The sequence below is a fragment of the Lepisma saccharinum genome, chromosome 25 (assembly GCF_977018435.1).
Source record: "Lepisma saccharinum chromosome 25, izLepSacc3.1, whole genome shotgun sequence".
NCBI lineage: Eukaryota > Metazoa > Arthropoda > Insecta > Zygentoma > Lepismatidae > Lepisma > Lepisma saccharinum.
In genome coordinates this window covers 20,084,613-20,102,817 of record NC_139253.1, presented here as the reverse complement: position 1 = coordinate 20,102,817, position 18,205 = coordinate 20,084,613, and the positions used below count along the sequence as shown (strand labels likewise).

General features: G+C 35.7%; 1 protein-coding gene across 2 annotated transcripts in view; it reads left to right on the top strand.

Moving 5' to 3' along the window:
- The first annotated feature begins 4,733 nt into the window (after positions 1-4,733).
- The window catches only part of LOC145978878 (calpain-A-like), a 31,401-nt gene continuing 17,929 nt past the window's right edge, over positions 4,734-18,205 (top strand). For both annotated transcript variants that reach the window (XM_083111788.1, XM_083111787.1), the window contains exons 1-8: positions 4,734-4,996; positions 9,153-9,347; positions 11,695-11,764; positions 12,466-12,583; positions 13,088-13,222; positions 14,613-14,781; positions 15,103-15,287; positions 16,839-17,086. In XM_083111788.1, coding sequence (XP_082967914.1) covers positions 4,823-4,996; positions 9,153-9,347; positions 11,695-11,764; positions 12,466-12,583; positions 13,088-13,222; positions 14,613-14,781; positions 15,103-15,287; positions 16,839-17,086 — 1,294 coding nt within the window. In that variant the 5' untranslated portion in view covers positions 4,734-4,822. The remainder of the gene's footprint in view (positions 4,997-9,152; positions 9,348-11,694; positions 11,765-12,465; positions 12,584-13,087; positions 13,223-14,612; positions 14,782-15,102; positions 15,288-16,838; positions 17,087-18,205) is intronic.

Sequence of the window (18,205 nt, the reverse complement as noted above, 5' to 3'; positions counted from 1 at the left end):
ACTTTTGTGAACCCTTTAATTATAAGGTTATAGCAATAGTAGACTTTTATGAAGCCTTCAATTATAAGGTTATAGCAATAGTAGACGTTTGTGAAGCCTTCAATTATAAGGTTATAGCAATAGTAGACTTTTTTGAAGCCTTTAATTATAAGGTTATAGCAATAGTAGACTTTTGTGAAGCCTTTAATTACTATAAGGTTATAGCAATAGTAGACGTTTGTGAAGCCTTTAATTACTATAAGGTTATAGCAATAGTAGACGTTTGTGAAGCCTTTAATTACTATAAGGTTATAGCAATAGTAGACTTTTGTGAAGCCTTTAATTACTATAAGGTTATAGCAATAGTAGACTTTTGTGAAGCCTTTAATTACTATAAGGTTATAGCAATAGTAGACTTTTGTGAACCCTTTAATTACTATAAGGTTATAGCAATAGTAGACTTTTGTGAACCCTTTAATTATAAGGTTATGGCAATAGTAGACTTTTTTGAAGCCTTTAATTATAAGGTTATAGCAATAGTAGACTTTTGTGAAGCCTTTAATTATAAGGTTATAGCAATAGTAGACGTTTGTGAAGCCTTTAATTATAAGGTTATAGCAATAGTAGACTTTTGTGAACCCTTTAATTACTATAAGGTTATAGCAATAGTATACTTTTGTGAACCCTTTAATTACTATAAAGTTATAGCAATAGTAGATATTTGTGAACCCTTTAATTACTATAAGGTTATAGCAATAGTAGACTTTTGTGAACCCTTTAATTACTATAAGGTTATAGCAATAGTAGACTTTTGTGAACCCTTTAATTACTATAAGGTTATAGCAATAGTAGACTTTTGTGAACCCTTTAATTATAAGGTTATAGCAATAGTAGACTTTTGTGAAGCCTTTAATTATAAGGTTATAGCAATAGTAGACGTTTGTGAAGCCTTTAATTATAAGGTTATAGCAATAGTAGACTTTTGTGAACCCTTTAATTACTATAAGGTTATAGCAATAGTATACTTTTGTGAACCCTTTAATTACTATAAGGTTATAGCAATAGTAGATATTTGTGAACCCTTTAATTACTATAAGGTTATAGCAATAGTAGACTTTTGTGAACCCTTTAATTACTATAAGGTTATAGCAATAGTAGACTTTTGTGAACCCTTTAATTACTATAAGGTTATAGCAATAGTAGACTTTTGTGAAGCCTTTAATTACTATAAGGTTATAGCAATAGTAGACTTTTGTGAAGCCTTTAATTACTATAAGGTTATAGCAATAGTAGACTTTTGTGAACCCTTTAATTACTATAAGGTTATAGCAATAGTAGACTTTTGTGAACCCTTTAATTACTATAAGGTTATAGCAATAGTAGACTTTCGTGAAGCCCACGAAGTTCTACGTTATTTGTGTCAAGAATGATTACAGAAATAAAGAGGTTAAGGTAAAGAATTCATATCCTCAGCAAAAATTTTCGAAAACTTCGGAGAAAATTGACCTTGAATGCTCTCGTTTTGTGTCATCCAGTTATCATTATATCCTTGTAATCAAGAGGTCCCGGATTCGATTTCCGGACGACTTATTGAAGTGTCTAGTAAATATAGTCGCAATTAATGTACTTATGCTATACTTTGTTGTATTATTTGGAAAAAGCTTGCTCAAACATTTTTGTTCGTTGGAATATCTATACATTTTATGATACTTAGTCAATCTTTTGGGATTGGCAAGTGCTCCCGTGCCTCTCCTGCTAAATCCGCCAACGCATGTGGCAACACAGGGGCACTTGGGCACAAGCGAAGAGGTTATCGAGACGAGAAAACTGTCCACTTTAGTTCTTGAGTTTGCCGCGGTTCTTCTCATTTTGTTGACCTGTATATGATTTCGAAAACCTCTTTTCATGTGCAAGGGACAAGGTAGCATTCCACCCGGAAGCAAATAGCAAGACAAAATTATAAACTTGACACACATAACTTTACGTTAGTTACAGTGAATTGCGCAAATTATTGTAAAGTATAATTACAAGTAAGACTGCTGGGTGGTCGCAGGAATGCAGCAACTTCAAATTAAAGCTTTCAGACTGAGGCTCTGTCCGAAAGGTACAAAGTACAGACTTGAAGTATAGTCTTGACGGAAGTGACGTCACCTAGAACAGTTCGAAAGCGCCAAGAAGACAAGTACGCAAGTGCACAGCTCGCAGTACAGATGGTTGGTGACTAGGTCACGTGATTTTCGCACTCGTTGTTCATTTGTTTAAAATCACGGAGGTAGAAAGCCAGCAAGTTGTTGGTTAAAGTTCTTCTAATGTGTGGAAATGTAAGTGTACGAACATTTGAAAATGCTATGTGATTTCTATGGTGAAAAACAAGTGTTTAAAACGCGGGGAAAACAACGAGTACTCAGTTTTATCTACTGATCGTATTTGGCGCTTCAGTCAAAGTGCAATTCGAAAGATTTTCACTTCCAGTCCACGACTTGAAGTCCGCACTCCAAGACCACACTCGGAGGATGCTCGCTTCAAGTACGGTCCTGCACCTTTCGGACACGGCCCCATATAGTCTTTAGAAAGTCATTCATTGCGCATGCTTTGAAGGAAAGAAAAAAAACAACCGAAGCGACACGATGCACAATATTGAGAAAACGGCCCTGTCCGAGCGACACGTGCAGCTTGTATCTTTTCGGTTCGAAAAGTTGCATTTATTTCTGAGGGTTGGTTTCCAAAAGACACGTGATGCTTGTCCCTTGTCTGTTGTTGTTCATTGGTTAATTTTACTTCGCTTTTCTGCCACTTTTGTCTAATGAGGAGCTATGATATGATGAAATTGATGAAGGGGCACTCACAAAGAACATTCATGCCAAGGCCGGGATTTGAACCTTGAACCCCTGGCCAGGCCCGTAGCCAGGCAGGGGCCAGGTGGGGCTGAGCGCCCCCTGGAACTACCATCAGCCCCACCTGGCACTGAGGTAAAATAAAACTATTGTGTGTAATTTGTTTGCAGTGAAGAGTGAACATGTAGACAGTTGATATTATTTTGCTCACAACTTTGGTGAAGGATAAATTCAGGGAGCATGAACAGCAGCTATTACATTCATTCATCTTATTTATAAGAAGTCTAGTAGCGGCAAGTATTTAGGAGATTCTCTTCTCTAGACCCCAGAAAGTTCCTTCACAGGGGAGCTTCTTTATCAGTATCTTCGTTGCCTCTGTTGCAAACTCCCATTTATACAGAAATCTGTGACTTTGATGTCATTATGCAAATTCCCTCCGCATCTTCCAAGTTTTGGTAACGAAGGAGAGTGGAATGTACTATGTACATATGTACTATATGAAAGGCGCTATGATTGAATATTGCCCCTTTTTGTTGTGTGATATCTGTATCATCAAACGTAGTATGGAGTGTGTAGTAAGGGATGATTTCAGTAGCAGCCAATTAACACTTCAAGTGATATTTTAGAAGATATAGAAAAATGTAGTATTTGTGTGATATTTCTAAACTTTATGTAATTTATTGACCCCTCCCCATACACACATAATTTACCTTCATTTAACACTGTTAAACTTTTGAAAAATGGATTTGATTTACAAAGGCCCCCCCTCATAAACCGTGAGCCCCCTTGGAAATCAATTCTGGCTACGGGTCTGCCCCTGGCCTCGTAACGCGCTGTGTTAGCCACTCCGCCACGGAGGTGGGTCGCTTCGGCTGAAAGCTCCCTTAGGAGTCACGTCCGCTGCCCCTCTTAATTCATCCATGAGATCGTCTCAGATAAACATGGCATAGCCTATTCAGAAAATTTGACCTGGTTTACCGCAACAATTCTTATTTACTGTACGTATTAATTATACATCCCTTCTAGATTATTTAGATATAACAGAAATAAAACACCAATGTAGGCATCCAAGTAAAACAAAAACAGAAGTCCGACTTCTTCAAATTTTCCGGCAATTTCTATATTTTTTTCACAAAATTTATCTTTTTACCTAAAATTGAACCTGGATTCACATTCATGTAGCAACAATGCCCTTGCAAAGCGCGGCACAGAAAGCAGGAAGGAACAAGCAGTTTTCTCCCGCCAACGTTGTTTACAACGGTGGATCTGACACCGTAATACGCATGTTTTTTAAAGAGACACTGGCTTTGCCCCCCTTCCCCGTACAATCGAGGATAAAACCCGGTCATAAGAAGGGTTCGATGGAGAACGATCAATAACGTATATAAACAAATCTCTTAAGTTCTTTGAATAATTTACTTAAATAGCATACAATGAGCAATTACTCATGTATTAAAGCTAAATGTACAAAAATATATTACAAATGTTGATTCACCGGCGTTAACATGGAGATTACGCCACTGATAGACATAAACAAGGTAAATAACTTAGATAAGAGAATAGGTCATGTTATTTGTACTTCTTGAAACTTTGAAATAGAACCTACAACCAGTATAATCAGTTCCATGAATTACATCGCATAACAAGCACACATCATACAATATGAAGTAGGTCTATGCTTTTCATTTCTACAATTATATAGACTATTAATTAACAATTATAATGACTCAAGTTTAAAGCGAATACCACAAAACAAAAGGACAGATAACAAAAAGATCATGAGTAAGATAACTTTAGTAATCGACTTCAAAAGAATTTCCCACGCGCTGAATGGCGTTATCTAATGAGATAAGTGATTTAAAGAACATAGTTCTTCACAGTTTGCGGAGTAAAACAAACATTTCACTGTGATAGCTAAACTGCAAAAAATGTGGTTCCTTATCGAGAGTGCGTAAACCATATTTAACACTTCAAGCTTGACTCAGGAGATATAGGCTAGATCTTTTAAAATGTCTACCTACGGTAGACTACGACTGAATCGAAATTATTCCCCGCCTGTGCAATCACGTAAAGTTGTTGATCAGAAGGCACAACCTGACTTGGCACCAAACCCTCTTCAACAACGGATTTCGAAGGAACTACTTCCTAGATGGAGCCAGTGGACGTCGGAAAGAAATGTTCAGGTAAATCGCGGTTTCCATTTAGAATATGTTTCTATATTCTGCAAGGAATATGTAATTTATTACTAGAAACACCATTTTCTAACCTAATATCTATAGTACCTCATTTCTTCCTACTAGCTCTTCATCTAATTCAGAGCCACCAGCTGCCGTTGATTTATACGTACTTAAGTAAGAAAGAAAGGCAGTAAAAAAATGTTATCGTGTGTTTGACTTAGGAATGCATGTTACTGCTGCAGTGTATACGCCATCGTTAAGGCTATTTTAAGGCACACCAGTCCCGTTCACAATGTTGATATGATATAAAAATATTTACCTAAACCAAAATTTCTATATTATGCGACTTCTTCAGACATAACAAACGTATATCCCTAGTTATTTATAGAAAACTCATATTATTTTGTTTATGCGTCACTGTAGTGGGAAATTCAATCTATTAGTGGTAATTATGAGCATGGTTGCATATAAAGCAAAATAAAGTGAGTTTTTCGAGGGCTCATAGCATCGAAATAAGGTGATAAACAGAAAAGTATTATTAAGAAAATACATTTGCCTTGGACTTTTATACACTGTGGAAGCTTGTCTGGAAACTAGCTGTATATGCTGTTTTTACTATGTACAGGGTGATTCAAAAGTCTCCTGACATTTTAATAAAGAAACATGGTATTGACAAAATTGTCATAACTGCTTAAAAGTACTTTAGAATAGAAGGCAAACTCAGTACATTTCAATGTGGTGACGCTGTAAGTCTATGCATAGCATCCACCTCTCTTGTGTAGACCAGAACACATGCTCCAACATAACTGGCCTGATCTCCCCTGTTGCTGCAGCTATGCGCTGAGCCAGTTGCTCTATGGTGTTGGTCTTTATTTGGTACACCGTAGACTTAATGAACCCTCAGACAAACATGTCTAGAGGAGTCAGGTCTGGAGAGCGAGTCGCCCAAAGCCTTGGTGAGCCATGGCCGATCCACCTATCAGGGAATGTGTCAGCGAGGTAGTCTCGAACGATTGGGTGGTGCACCATCTTGTTGGAAAACAACAGTGTACTTTATCCCATCCTGAAAACCATTCATTAGCGTTATAAGGATAATGTTAAGAGATTTTTGAATCACCCTTAATTTCGAGACTTTAGTCAAGATGGAGGCTTGTTCTTTGAGACTGAGAACAAGACATACATTTACAATTCAAGACGAAATCGAGGCACTGCCTAGTCTTGTCGAAGTATTATCCCCAATCACTTGTTATGATGACACAAACCTATTGCCAATAACAAGACATAGGTCAGGCCCTGCGAATAAAAACAACATTCATTTCTACTAAACTTAATGTTACAGAGATGAACTTATTAAAAAAAATGGCATCAGAGGGGACATAGGGTCGGTTGCTCTCCTGTCCATCCTCCTACCTTTTCCAATGGACAAGAAAAAGTAATTAAATGGATTTTTACTAGAATTCTCATTTTACATATAACTTGTGCTATATTACATCTGATTGTCTCACAAAATATTCATGCTCCCCCTTTCGTCTTCCCCTTCTCGCTCCACACCCACTTTTGCTGGCATCTTACTGCAATAATTATAGGGAAAACATATAATCAGACAGTATTTGAAGGGAAAGAATTCCCCCTTCTAGTTATAGCGTCCCCATCTCTGATTGTAAATTTTATACACACACACGCACATGCACATATACATACATGAATATATTAAGGCACTCATTCTTGTTCACAACTTTGGTATGATATTAAAATATTCTTGTCTGTGTGTATGGGGTGAGGGGGGGGGGTGCACGCACTTGTGTGTGTATTCCAATGATTCAAACGAAGTTACTGGAATTCCTCACCTGTGGAATATTTTCAAATGCATTGCACATTCTGGATGATTAATCTGCTTATGGTTCCAAATATCAGAGCCATCAAGGTAGGGTGACCGGACGTCCTCTTTTATCTGGACATGTCCTCCTTTTACGTGTCTGTCCGGCGTCTGGGCAGATTTTGGGAAATCGGTAAATGTCCTCCTTTTTTTGGAAAGAGTATAGCATCGACCATAGCAAATGTGCTGGATAGAGAATGCTTCCACATATAACGATCAACATTTAAGGCATATCACTTGGGGTGCGTTAAGTATTCGAGCAATGCTCACCTAGCATCTGGGACCTGAACACGATCACTTTCCCGACTGAATCATTACTCATTAGTATTATTCTAACTCATTGCTTCATCCTTTGAGACTGCTGGAACACATGTAGTCTGTGAAGTTTATTTTCGATTGATTGATTTGGTTTATTTACTTCATTTTCTGCCACTTTTGGCTAATCGCGAAGATGGGTATGAGCGATGATAGGATGATTTTGATGAATGGACATTCACAATGAACACTCATGCCTAGGCCGGGATTCGAATCCGGGACCGTTGGCATTGTGGCACGGTGTGCTAACCATTCCGCCATGGGGACCGACAATATCCAGCTTTTAAAGGATGGAAGAAACAAATATAAGATAAAGTGTAAGGTGGCTGTCATTTCCCCTGCTGCCATAGGCGCCGACTCAATGGAGCTTGGGGGGGGGGGCTCGAGCCCCCCCTAATGTTAATGAAGTGGGGGCAGAGCCCCCAAATAATTTTGCTTAAGAGGATCTAATGTATTATTTTGCTTCTCTTGTAAAGTTTACTCTGAATTGTGCCACATGAACTTAACTTTAAATACATATTTGAAATGTTCTACACCATCAACTTTGGGGGGCTCAGACCACTAAACCATCAACTTTGGGAGGGCTATGACCAGAAAGAGCAAAACACATGACTTATTACTATATACTAAGTATGTAATTATGAGTATTGTTAAATGTTTTACTAAAACAGTTTCAAAAGACTATGACCATAATATCCAAGAATTAGAAAAGGAGTAAAATTCTGTGCTTCAAACTGTATATATTCTTTGTCATTTGTTAAATAACAGATTAGAAGATTGATTTCTTTGGTAAGATTTTTTTAATATTCATTAAATTATGAGTAATGGCAAATGGGTTGCCATTTTTGCAGTGTCCTCTTTTTTATAGCTTTGTCCTCCTTTTTCGCCATGCTCTGTCCTCTTTTTTGAACGTATGTGTCTGGTCACCCTACACCAAGGAAGGTTCAATTTGGGTGCCTTCAAAAGAAGGTATGTCTTGTTTCTCTATAATGCAGTGTATATAAATGATATACCAAAGAGAGCTACTGAGAGGAGTATGACTTTGTAATATTCTAATGGGACAAAATAAATACTGTTCTGTTTTTAAATCTTTCATTAGATTTGCATAAGAAAATCAAGCTTATCTGCCAAAAAATTTTAGAAATTAACATACTACCTATAATTGCTGTAAAATGCAACTCAACAGTAGAAAGTGTAATAGGAAATTTTCTTCCATTCTTCTGAAGTTAAAATTATTTTTTTAGCATACCTGGGATTGAGGGCAGGGACAGATATGATTCTAAAGATGGTCCTATGATATGAAAAAATTAGTAAGCAACATTGACCGCCCATCTTTTTCAATGTCTTGCAACTCAAATGGGATGTTGCAATAGTTGCAAATGTTGCATAGTTTAGCTTGTTCTCATTCCCATGTTTCTAAGAGGAGAGCTATTGGAGACATTGAGGAGATATACACTGATTTATCCACAACACCTTTTCTTTTCCAAGATTTTTAACAAGTGTTCGCTATGCGTTTTTAGCACTGAATTTATCATTATATCATGCACGCCACCTAACACTAACAACATAGCTGGCTTTCATGTTGGACTGGTCAGAGTAGCATGCTATGAAGCCAGAGATTACAAGCACGAATCCTGGTTACATCATCATGTTTGTCCTATCATCCATTCCATCATTTATTCTCATCTTCGTAAATAAGCTCTGAGGTAGAAGAGCTATGTAAAACATCCGAAATAGAAAGAAAGAACACCACAAACAACCCTACCTCTTCCCATCAAGCTCTGGGCTTAAATATGCATTTTTGCAAGATATTTTGTGATATATTAAATATCACTGTCCCCGACTCAGTTTTCCTTGAGTGTACCATCTATCTTCTTTAACAAAGAAAAACAAAATGTTTACAAATATTTATGAAATAGAATCCTAGATTGAAACACGTCTAAAGTTTTATTTTTTTTTTTTTGCTTGCAGATAATAGAAAAACAGGCAAAACAGACTGTAACACCAGCTAAAGGTTCAAAACAAGACTTCTACGAGTTGCGTGCCAACTGCTTGGCTCAACACAAACTTTTTGAAGATCCAGAATTCCCACCTGATCAGTCTTCCATATATTACAGCCAACAACCAAGCAAAGTAGGAAGATGCTATGAGTGGAAGAGGCCACATGTAAGCAAGATGATAAGTAGTCTGAGTATGAATACATAAAACTATTTTCTAATTCAGTTTATAAGGTGAAAACCTCGATTTTATGTTTTTGAATGGATTAAGGTGAGAAATCTTAAAATACAGGAGAATGTAAAATCGGGGGAAATTTTGTAACATTTTTGCTACATTGGAACCATGAAGATTGAATGTACAATGAGGGAAAATGTATAAAACCTGGTAATGTAAAATCGGTGTTCCATTGTACGTGCGTACAGGGCAAAAACAAGTGTTAGGTAATAATCAAAACCAAATTACAGATAACAATTCATTTGATTCAGATTCTAAATTCAAATAGTTGGGAGTATTATTGAAAATGAAAATGATATTAAGGAGGTAATTATGGCACAGCTATGTCAGATAATGCATGCATGTTACTTTTCTACTTTTATCCTCTCATCTAATATCAAAGGACCTAAGCCCCGCGACAAGTTAAGTTTGCAGCAACTTTTTGCCAGACCCAAACGTGCGCGCAGAACATAGTTCCGATGCAATACTGCCGATTTTCTCACTGCCTGTGATATGAACAGCTCGGCGGTTGAGGGAAGACAGACACGGGATATGCTGAGCGCCATTTTTACATGGATTATTACATAGAACCTGTTGCAAACCTAACCTGGCACGGGGCTTAAAGGTTAAAATGTACAAGAAATATATCAAGCCTACATTTTTGAATGGATGTGAAACATAGTCCCTTACTTCTAAGAGAGGAACATAAATTAATAGTTTTTGAAAACAGGATCTTAAGAAAGTGGAGGAAGTTACTTAATACTGAACAGCATAATCTATATTCATAGCCTGATATTATTAGAATAATTAAGCCAATAAGACTTTAATGGCCGAGGATAGGAAAGTCTAGGGAAGTGTTTCTCAACTGACAGGACCTAGCTGGCAACAACATGGAAATGTGGCCTTTTGTTCAGGGCTTCACCAGCGATAAGAGGAAATCTTTTCTCGTCAATGCTGGCTGTGAGCCATGCAGACTCCACATTTGAACTACAACTGTGAGGAAGTTATCAAGTCAGAGCCGGAAGGGTAAAGTGACTTGCAGACCAAGCTGGCAACCACCTTGAAAGATGGCCTTTTGTTCGAATTTCAAGTTCAACTGTGATAATAGGAAATTTCGCGACGAGTGGTGGTGAGCGATCAAATGATCTAACTGGGGAAGCATGTTAACTCCTGCTTCAAAATATGGAGGTTGGCGGACAGGCTCCACTGCAGCAATTTTCATTAACATATTGCAGTGGAAATATTCCGATTAATTGGAATTTTTCGGTGCCCAGAATGGAACATTCCAATGAAAATCAGCATTTACCAAATTAATTTAATGATATTGTCCAGAGGAAACTAAAACATTCCATTAGATCCAGTTGTTGTCAACTAATTTAAACCAAATTTTATATTTGTAAACAAGCCTAGACATAATCGAACTAATACTCTGTATGATTATGCCATAATTTCTTAATTAATATTAAATTTCAAGGATATATATTAACATATAAAGTTAAAAATTTATTTACAAATAAAATTGTTGGGAACAGGTCATTGACTTTTAAAAAAACAAATTTATCAGGCTGCAGGTTCACTGTATAAGTTTCTCAATGAGCATGAGATACCTGTCAGTAAAAATTGTCAATTTAAAATGGAACACTGGTGTTTCTTTCATTGGCACAACTCTTTGAGGACCAAGAAGAGCCAGACAGATTTTCGTTGGATGGAATGCAGCCAGGGGTATTGAGTTCAATTACTGCAGTTCTACAGTTTAGCCCACTACTATTTCTGACAGCTCACGATTGACCTCATAGTGCTGGGTCAGCATAGAAATTTCCCACTGGGAATTAAGCCAAGGATTACTCATCGCACAAGAAACCATGGTTTCTAACTACTTGACTATTTGTGTCTTCACACCAATAACAGAATTGACTTGTGCTGTGATGTGTTTCAAATAGGTATATAGAACAAGCTTTATAAGATTTTGGAAACTCAATTCAAAAGAAAAATCAAACAAGATTATAGATCGAATGAATATGAACAGGGACTGGCATAAAGAGTGTATCTTAAGAGTATAAAATATGTTCACATTAGTTTCAAATGTACCATCATGTTTTAATTGAACTATTTCTCAAAATTATTTTTCATTTTTTCTACTATTTGGAAACTACGAGTATGTATGCAATACTCATAATTTCTTATTTAATTCTTAACTATAAGCCATTGAGAAACTATAAATTAAATGTATTTTCTTACCAATTAAGCAATAAAAATTGGATAGTAATTTACTTATGACTCACATCTCTTCCTCCTTTTACAGGAAATTGTGTCAAATCCTAAACTATTTGTAGAGGGAGCTTCTAGATTTGATATTAAACAAGGCAAATTAGGTAAGTTCAAATGCAGTAACCTGTATAATTTTCTAATGAAACTTGTTGTTTTAAATAAAATTCAAATATGAATAGAAGGAATGAAATGCTTGTAGTTAAACTCAGGTCATCTTTCATGCTTGACTCTACATTAGATCTCTATTTTATTTTAAAAATGCCACTTACTTCTAATATTCCCCTGTTTATTTATGCATTCTAATACATAAATATGAATTATAAACACGGGACCCACATGGTTGTCCAGTCGAAAGGGCATCTGACTGCCATGTGGAATTGATTCTTCGGGTGGGTGATGTAAGGTCAGAATTTTTCCAGCCTTGTCCCAGTTTGAAGTGGCTTTTGGGTTTAGCAAACCTCAATTTAATGTAGGTAACCTCCCAGGGAGTAAAGGCGACTGGAGAATGGTGCTGACCATATCACCTCCAAAGAAAATTGGTAAGATCAATAATGTGACGGACCCTACATCCACATGCCTTTATGTGCCTTCATGACATGGTGCTATGTGCACGGGAAACTTTATTTATTCATAACTATAAAGAAAAATGATAAATATAAAATTGAATGTTTACTTTTTAAACATCTCTTATATTTATGCACACTTTGTGTATCTATAAGAGCTCTTATTCTTCATGTACATGTCTATATAATATATATATGTAAATGTGTACATAGATATAATTAAAATGTTAATGTTTGATTAGCTGATTGCTGGTTGCTGGCAGCTGTAGCTAACCTTACTCTCAACAAGAAGCTGTTTTTCCAAGTAGTACCACATGATCAGAACTTTGGAGAAGAATATGCAGGAATATTTCACTTCAGGTAATTGTAATTTGATATACACATATGTAGCAATGGTTGCAACTACATTGCAAGAAATATGAATGAGCTTTTAAGGCTATTGTCAATCCAAATTGAAGATCAGCAATCTCTCTCTCATGTATGTATGAGGATTGCAATATATGTTTTCATTATCTTGGTTTACTATCTTTTAGCATTAAGTTTTTCATCAGGATGTTCAAATAATATTTATTTCAAGCACTTCATTGCAATAACATTAATTCACTTCATAATATTATCAGATTTTGTATGAAGGAAATAGCCTTAAATGTTTTTTATACTATTCTAATTTGAGTTAAACAAACACATAAATTTTGCAGTAAATTTAAGGAAATATTTATGTGAAAGCTATGGAGGATGCCTAATTCCAGCAGAATTTGGTTAACATTTATGATAACTCTTTTAGAATGTATGTGCTTTTCACAAAATCTTATGTTCAATAGAATGAGTTATTAATTAATTAAGTTTTCATTTTCTTACTAACAGGTTTTGGCAGTATGGAAAGTGGGTTGATGTCGTTATTGATGACAGATTGCCAACTTACTCTGGCAACCTAGTATTTCTTCATTCTGCAGAAAAAAATGAATTTTGGAGTGCCCTACTTGAAAAGGCATATGCAAAGTAAGTTAAATGTTAAAATGTGTAGTTCTTAAAAACGATGTTATTTCTGTTTTCCTATAAAGTTTATATATTTTTTATTTCATTATATCTAAAAGTATATTTGATCAGTGTTACCATGTGTCACTTCTACAACTGTGTAAAAATTCTAATTTCATATTGCTAATTTCCAATAATTCTTATTGTGCTTCAGAATTATTCCTTTTCAAGGATGTTCCTAGCATTTCTTCCTGAAGTTATATATTCAGTGATTGAAGTGGAAAATGCTAGTTGGGGGGAGGGGGGTTGGATGAGCCTTGGGGTTAGCTGGGGGGATGCTCCTATGGTTTAACATGGGGACAATGAGACAGCTGAGCTGGGAGGGATGTCTTGCAAGAATGTTCCTAGCTGGGGGATACCAGCTTTGAGCACTGGTCTTGTGAATTAGAGAGGGGTCAGGGAGGACATGAAAAATATTTCAGTTCTTGTGTTCAAGATGAATGAATTAACTAAGATGTTTGTTTTAAAATCATGAATTCTAAAAAACCCAAATTCGTTTTATTTTAGATAAGACATAACTTACACCATATGCCATTATGCAATAAATAGATAAAGTCCAGTTTAGGCATGTACTTACTTTTTTAGTTATAATTTGACTTTAGCTATTTAGTGTTTTTTTTCAATTTAAATTTATATTGCACTGTATCTTCCACAGCAACCTGTGCTGGGTTAACTTTTCCACTAAATATGTAAGTGTGGAATATAACTGTTATACTTTATCATTACTAGAACAAGAAACCAACTTGTATGTTTGATTGATGATTGCCAGGGGTCCCGGGTTCAAATCCAAGCCTGGGTGTGGGTGTTTGTGAGTGTCCATTCATCAATTTCATCATATCACTCATCCCCATCTGCACAAATTAGCCATAAGTGGCACAAAGGCGAAGTAAAATAAAGCAAATCAATCAATCAAATCGTATATTTGATTAAAAAAGAAAATGGAATTCTTTCTATTATTTTTTAAATCACCACATATATTTAGAACCATGATTGTCCAGTGGGTAAAGCATTTGAGTAGCATGCAAGAGACCAAGGTTTAATTCCAAGGATGGGTAATTTCAGGGGGGGATTTTTCTAGCAATGTCCCTGCATGGATTCATCAGCTCTGGGGTTGTATCAGCCCCTAATAAATGGGCACCTGGAGGAGCACTGGTGGCTAGAGCATGGTGCTCATCACATCAGCTTCAGAAATGGGCAAGATTGTGAATGTGGGGCTTTACCTCCATATTCCCCCACATGCCTTTACGGCATGTTACAATTTTTTGCAGTGGATAGCTTTACCTTTTTATATTGCACATTTAAATTGTAAATAAATATTCTTTACTAAAAGATTTTTAATGACTCAAAATGTTAGGTTGTGCGGCTCATATGAGGCTCTTAGTGGTGGCTCAGCATCTGAAGCTATGGAAGACTTTACAGGAGGAATTTCAGAAATGTATGACCTGACAGAGGCTCCACCAAATCTCTTCCAAATCATGTTAAAGGCCTTTGAACGCTCATCACTAATGGGGTGTTCTATAGAGGTAATTTTCTTTTATTCCTAAATTAATTACCTAATTCCTAATTAATTACCACAAATAAATATATAACTGTTCTCCTGTAACTTTATCCACTTAAAGGTTTAATACCTTGTGTTCATATATTACATTTTGAATGTAGTTTCTAAATTTTTAACATGTAATTTACTTTTCTAAGGTAAAACCAAACATAATCATTCAGAGTTTTCATGAAATGTTTGTTATTTTATATTTGATTGGAACAGTATTATTAATGATATTTTTTATGAATAATTTACAAAATACATAATATAGATTCTTAATATATCATTTTCTTAATCCTAATAGGCAGACGATTCAGGTAAAATAGAACATAAAACTCCTCAAGGTTTAATAATGGGCCATGCATATAGTATTACACGAGTGAAATTGGTTGACATCAAAATACTGGGAAAGAGAGACAAAGTTCAGCTAATAAGATTAAGGAACCCTTGGGGCAATGAAGCTGAATGGAATGGACCATGGAGTGATAAGTATGAATTGTAGATTTTTGGAAATATATTTTTGTGTGAGAACATGAACTATTATAAGCACAAACAAGGTTAAAATTCACTTCTTACATATTGGAAGAGAGTTCCCAAAATTGAAAGGAGGATAAATTATGCTTTTTTGAATGTTACATAGATATATTACATATCTATGTAAGAAGTGAATGCGCTATTAACTTTTCTACATAATTAAGAACAATATTTATTTTATTGTGCAAGAAAATATTATAACAAATATAATTTTTGAATTTCTTTGTTGTTCTCTTTATAGCAAGAAAAAATACATATTTTCTACATATCTAATCACCTAGTTTCAAACTCTGAACATTGTTCCTTTACATGTTAATCCTCTGAAGATATAAATGTGATGGTTATTAATTGGATAAGGTTTTCAAAAATGTGCATATTACTTAAGGATTTAGTAAATATGTACGAGGCGTATTTTTAAAGTAAGTACCGTTTTGAAATTCCGCCACTGCAGCGCTGTGGTCGGTGTCCCATGCATGCGCACTGTGTACCTACATCTGTTGGCAAGCCACAGACGTCATTGGGGCAACAATCAATCGTGTATACATTTGCTTTTGAGTATTTAAAATGCCTCCGCCGATTGAGAATCCCACCGACTGTGAAATACACGCTGTTATTTGTTTTCTTAGTGCTAAAGGCGTGAAAGCAGTTGAAATTCACCGTCAGATTTGTGAAGTGTACGGACAAAACATTATGAGTGATGGAATGGTACGCAAATGGGTAAGAGCTTTCAAAGATGGCCGAAAGAATGTTCATGACGAGGAACGGAGTGGGCGAACCTCAGTGATCACTGTCGATTTGGTGCAGAAAGTCGACGAAAAAGTGAAAGAGAACAGACACTTCACGATTTCTTCGTTATCAGAGGAGTTCCCTGAAGTTTCAAGAAGTGTTATCTACGAAATTGTTACCGAACGCTTAATCTATCGAAAATTGTGCTCATGATGGGTACCAAAAATGTTAACTGAGGCGCACAAAAGCAAACGTTTAGGTAGCGCTTTGACTTTTCTTGTCAAGATCTCATGGCATCATTTGGCTGGGAACAATTTGATCATCCTCTATACAGCCCCGATCTAGCACCCAGTGACTACCACGTGTTTCTGCAACTGAAGAAGCATCTCGGAGGTCAGCACCACGATGACAACGATAGCCTCAAAACAGCCGTGTTGCAGTGGCTCTCAACTCACGCGGCAAACTTTTATGACGACGGAATACAAAAGCTTGTTGTTCGATATGATAAGTGCCTTAATATTGGTGGCAATTATGTGAAAAAGTAGTAGTGGTCTTTCATGTAACAATAAAATTGTTACAAAAAGTTTACTTGTTTTTGTACATATCAAAACAGTACTTACTTAAAAAATACACCTCATATTTGTATTCAAGTGTAGTTTATCATTAGAAAATAAGTTCAGGCAAAACGCTTCACTGCTTGTAATTTGTACATACATTTTTTTTCAAATGAAATCTTTGGTAATAATGGCATTACAGATATGTAAATTTATATCATTACAGATCCCAAGAGTGGAAACTTATTCCTGATAAAGCGAGAAAGGAAATAGGGCTTACATTTGATGAAGATGGAGAGTTCTGGATGTCATATAAGGATTTCACAACTTTCTTCACACAATTAGAAATCTGTCATTTGAATCCAGACTCTTTCTCCGAAGACAGAATGAACAACAAGAAAAAATGGGAAGTTAACATTTTTGAAGCGGAGTGGGTGAGAGGTGCCACTGCTGGAGGTTGCATTAATAATACAGGTTAGTTAGATGGGCAAAATGGCGGAGGCAAATTAAATATGTTAGGTTAACATATTTTGGACATGCAAGTGGCATAGCCTTTCGCATACCTACTGTCCAATAAGATTGGTGATGAGCATAGCCTGCCCTTTACTATATAGTCATATTGTGAATTCACAATGGGCTATAATCACACCATATTTCTTGTATACATGTGTTGTAATCACCTCTTTCAAATTCCAACTGCCAGATGTCACATTTTTTTTTTTTTGTTGTGGCTGAATTTTAGTTGGATTCATGTCAAATTATGTTGCACTTTTGCTTATACTCTTGATAATAGCATTGAACAATTTACATGCACATTGTGGAAATTCTTTGTGAGAATCCCGCTTTGGATTTCACAGTTAGTGACAATTTCCACTCCAAAGAGGAAGTTTTTAGATTATTTCATATTAACTATTTCCGTATTACTTATTAAAAATGTTTTTTCTTTAAAAAAATGTTTGAGTAAAAATTCATAAATGTGAGAGAATGTAAAATATAACATATTATACATCTGTGGAAAAATGTCATCTTTTTTATTTCAGTGAGATTTGGTAAATAATTGCAAATGTAACAACATATTTTCTATGATTTTCTGAAAAATAGAAAAAAATTAACAGTCTGTGGAAAAAAACAGTATTTTCAGAGTAGTCCACAAAATGTTAAAAAATATTGAATTCAATGCAAGTCAGATGGCAGATTTATGATCTTCTCTCATAGGGGCAGATGAATTTTACTAACTAATGCCTGCTAGTGTCACTGAATGTTTATTTTTATTTTTTTGAAACATTGTCTATGATTTTAACCTTAGATGCCAAGGAGAATGCACCATTTATTCTTATATTAATTGATATAAAGTATATTTTTTTAATGTCTCAGTGGGGGAATGACCATTTCATTTTAGACATCAAACTGGGTGCTTGCCTTGATAGACTTCTAAATGGATGATCAAGATACATGCAGCAAAAATCTCCAAGAGACATCCAATGGATATCCACAATGTTCAGATCAGATCCATGGATATTATGGACATGTTTTGAAATCATTAGAAATCAATGTTTCTTAGACATTTATAACCTAGTGGAATGGTTCTCCATG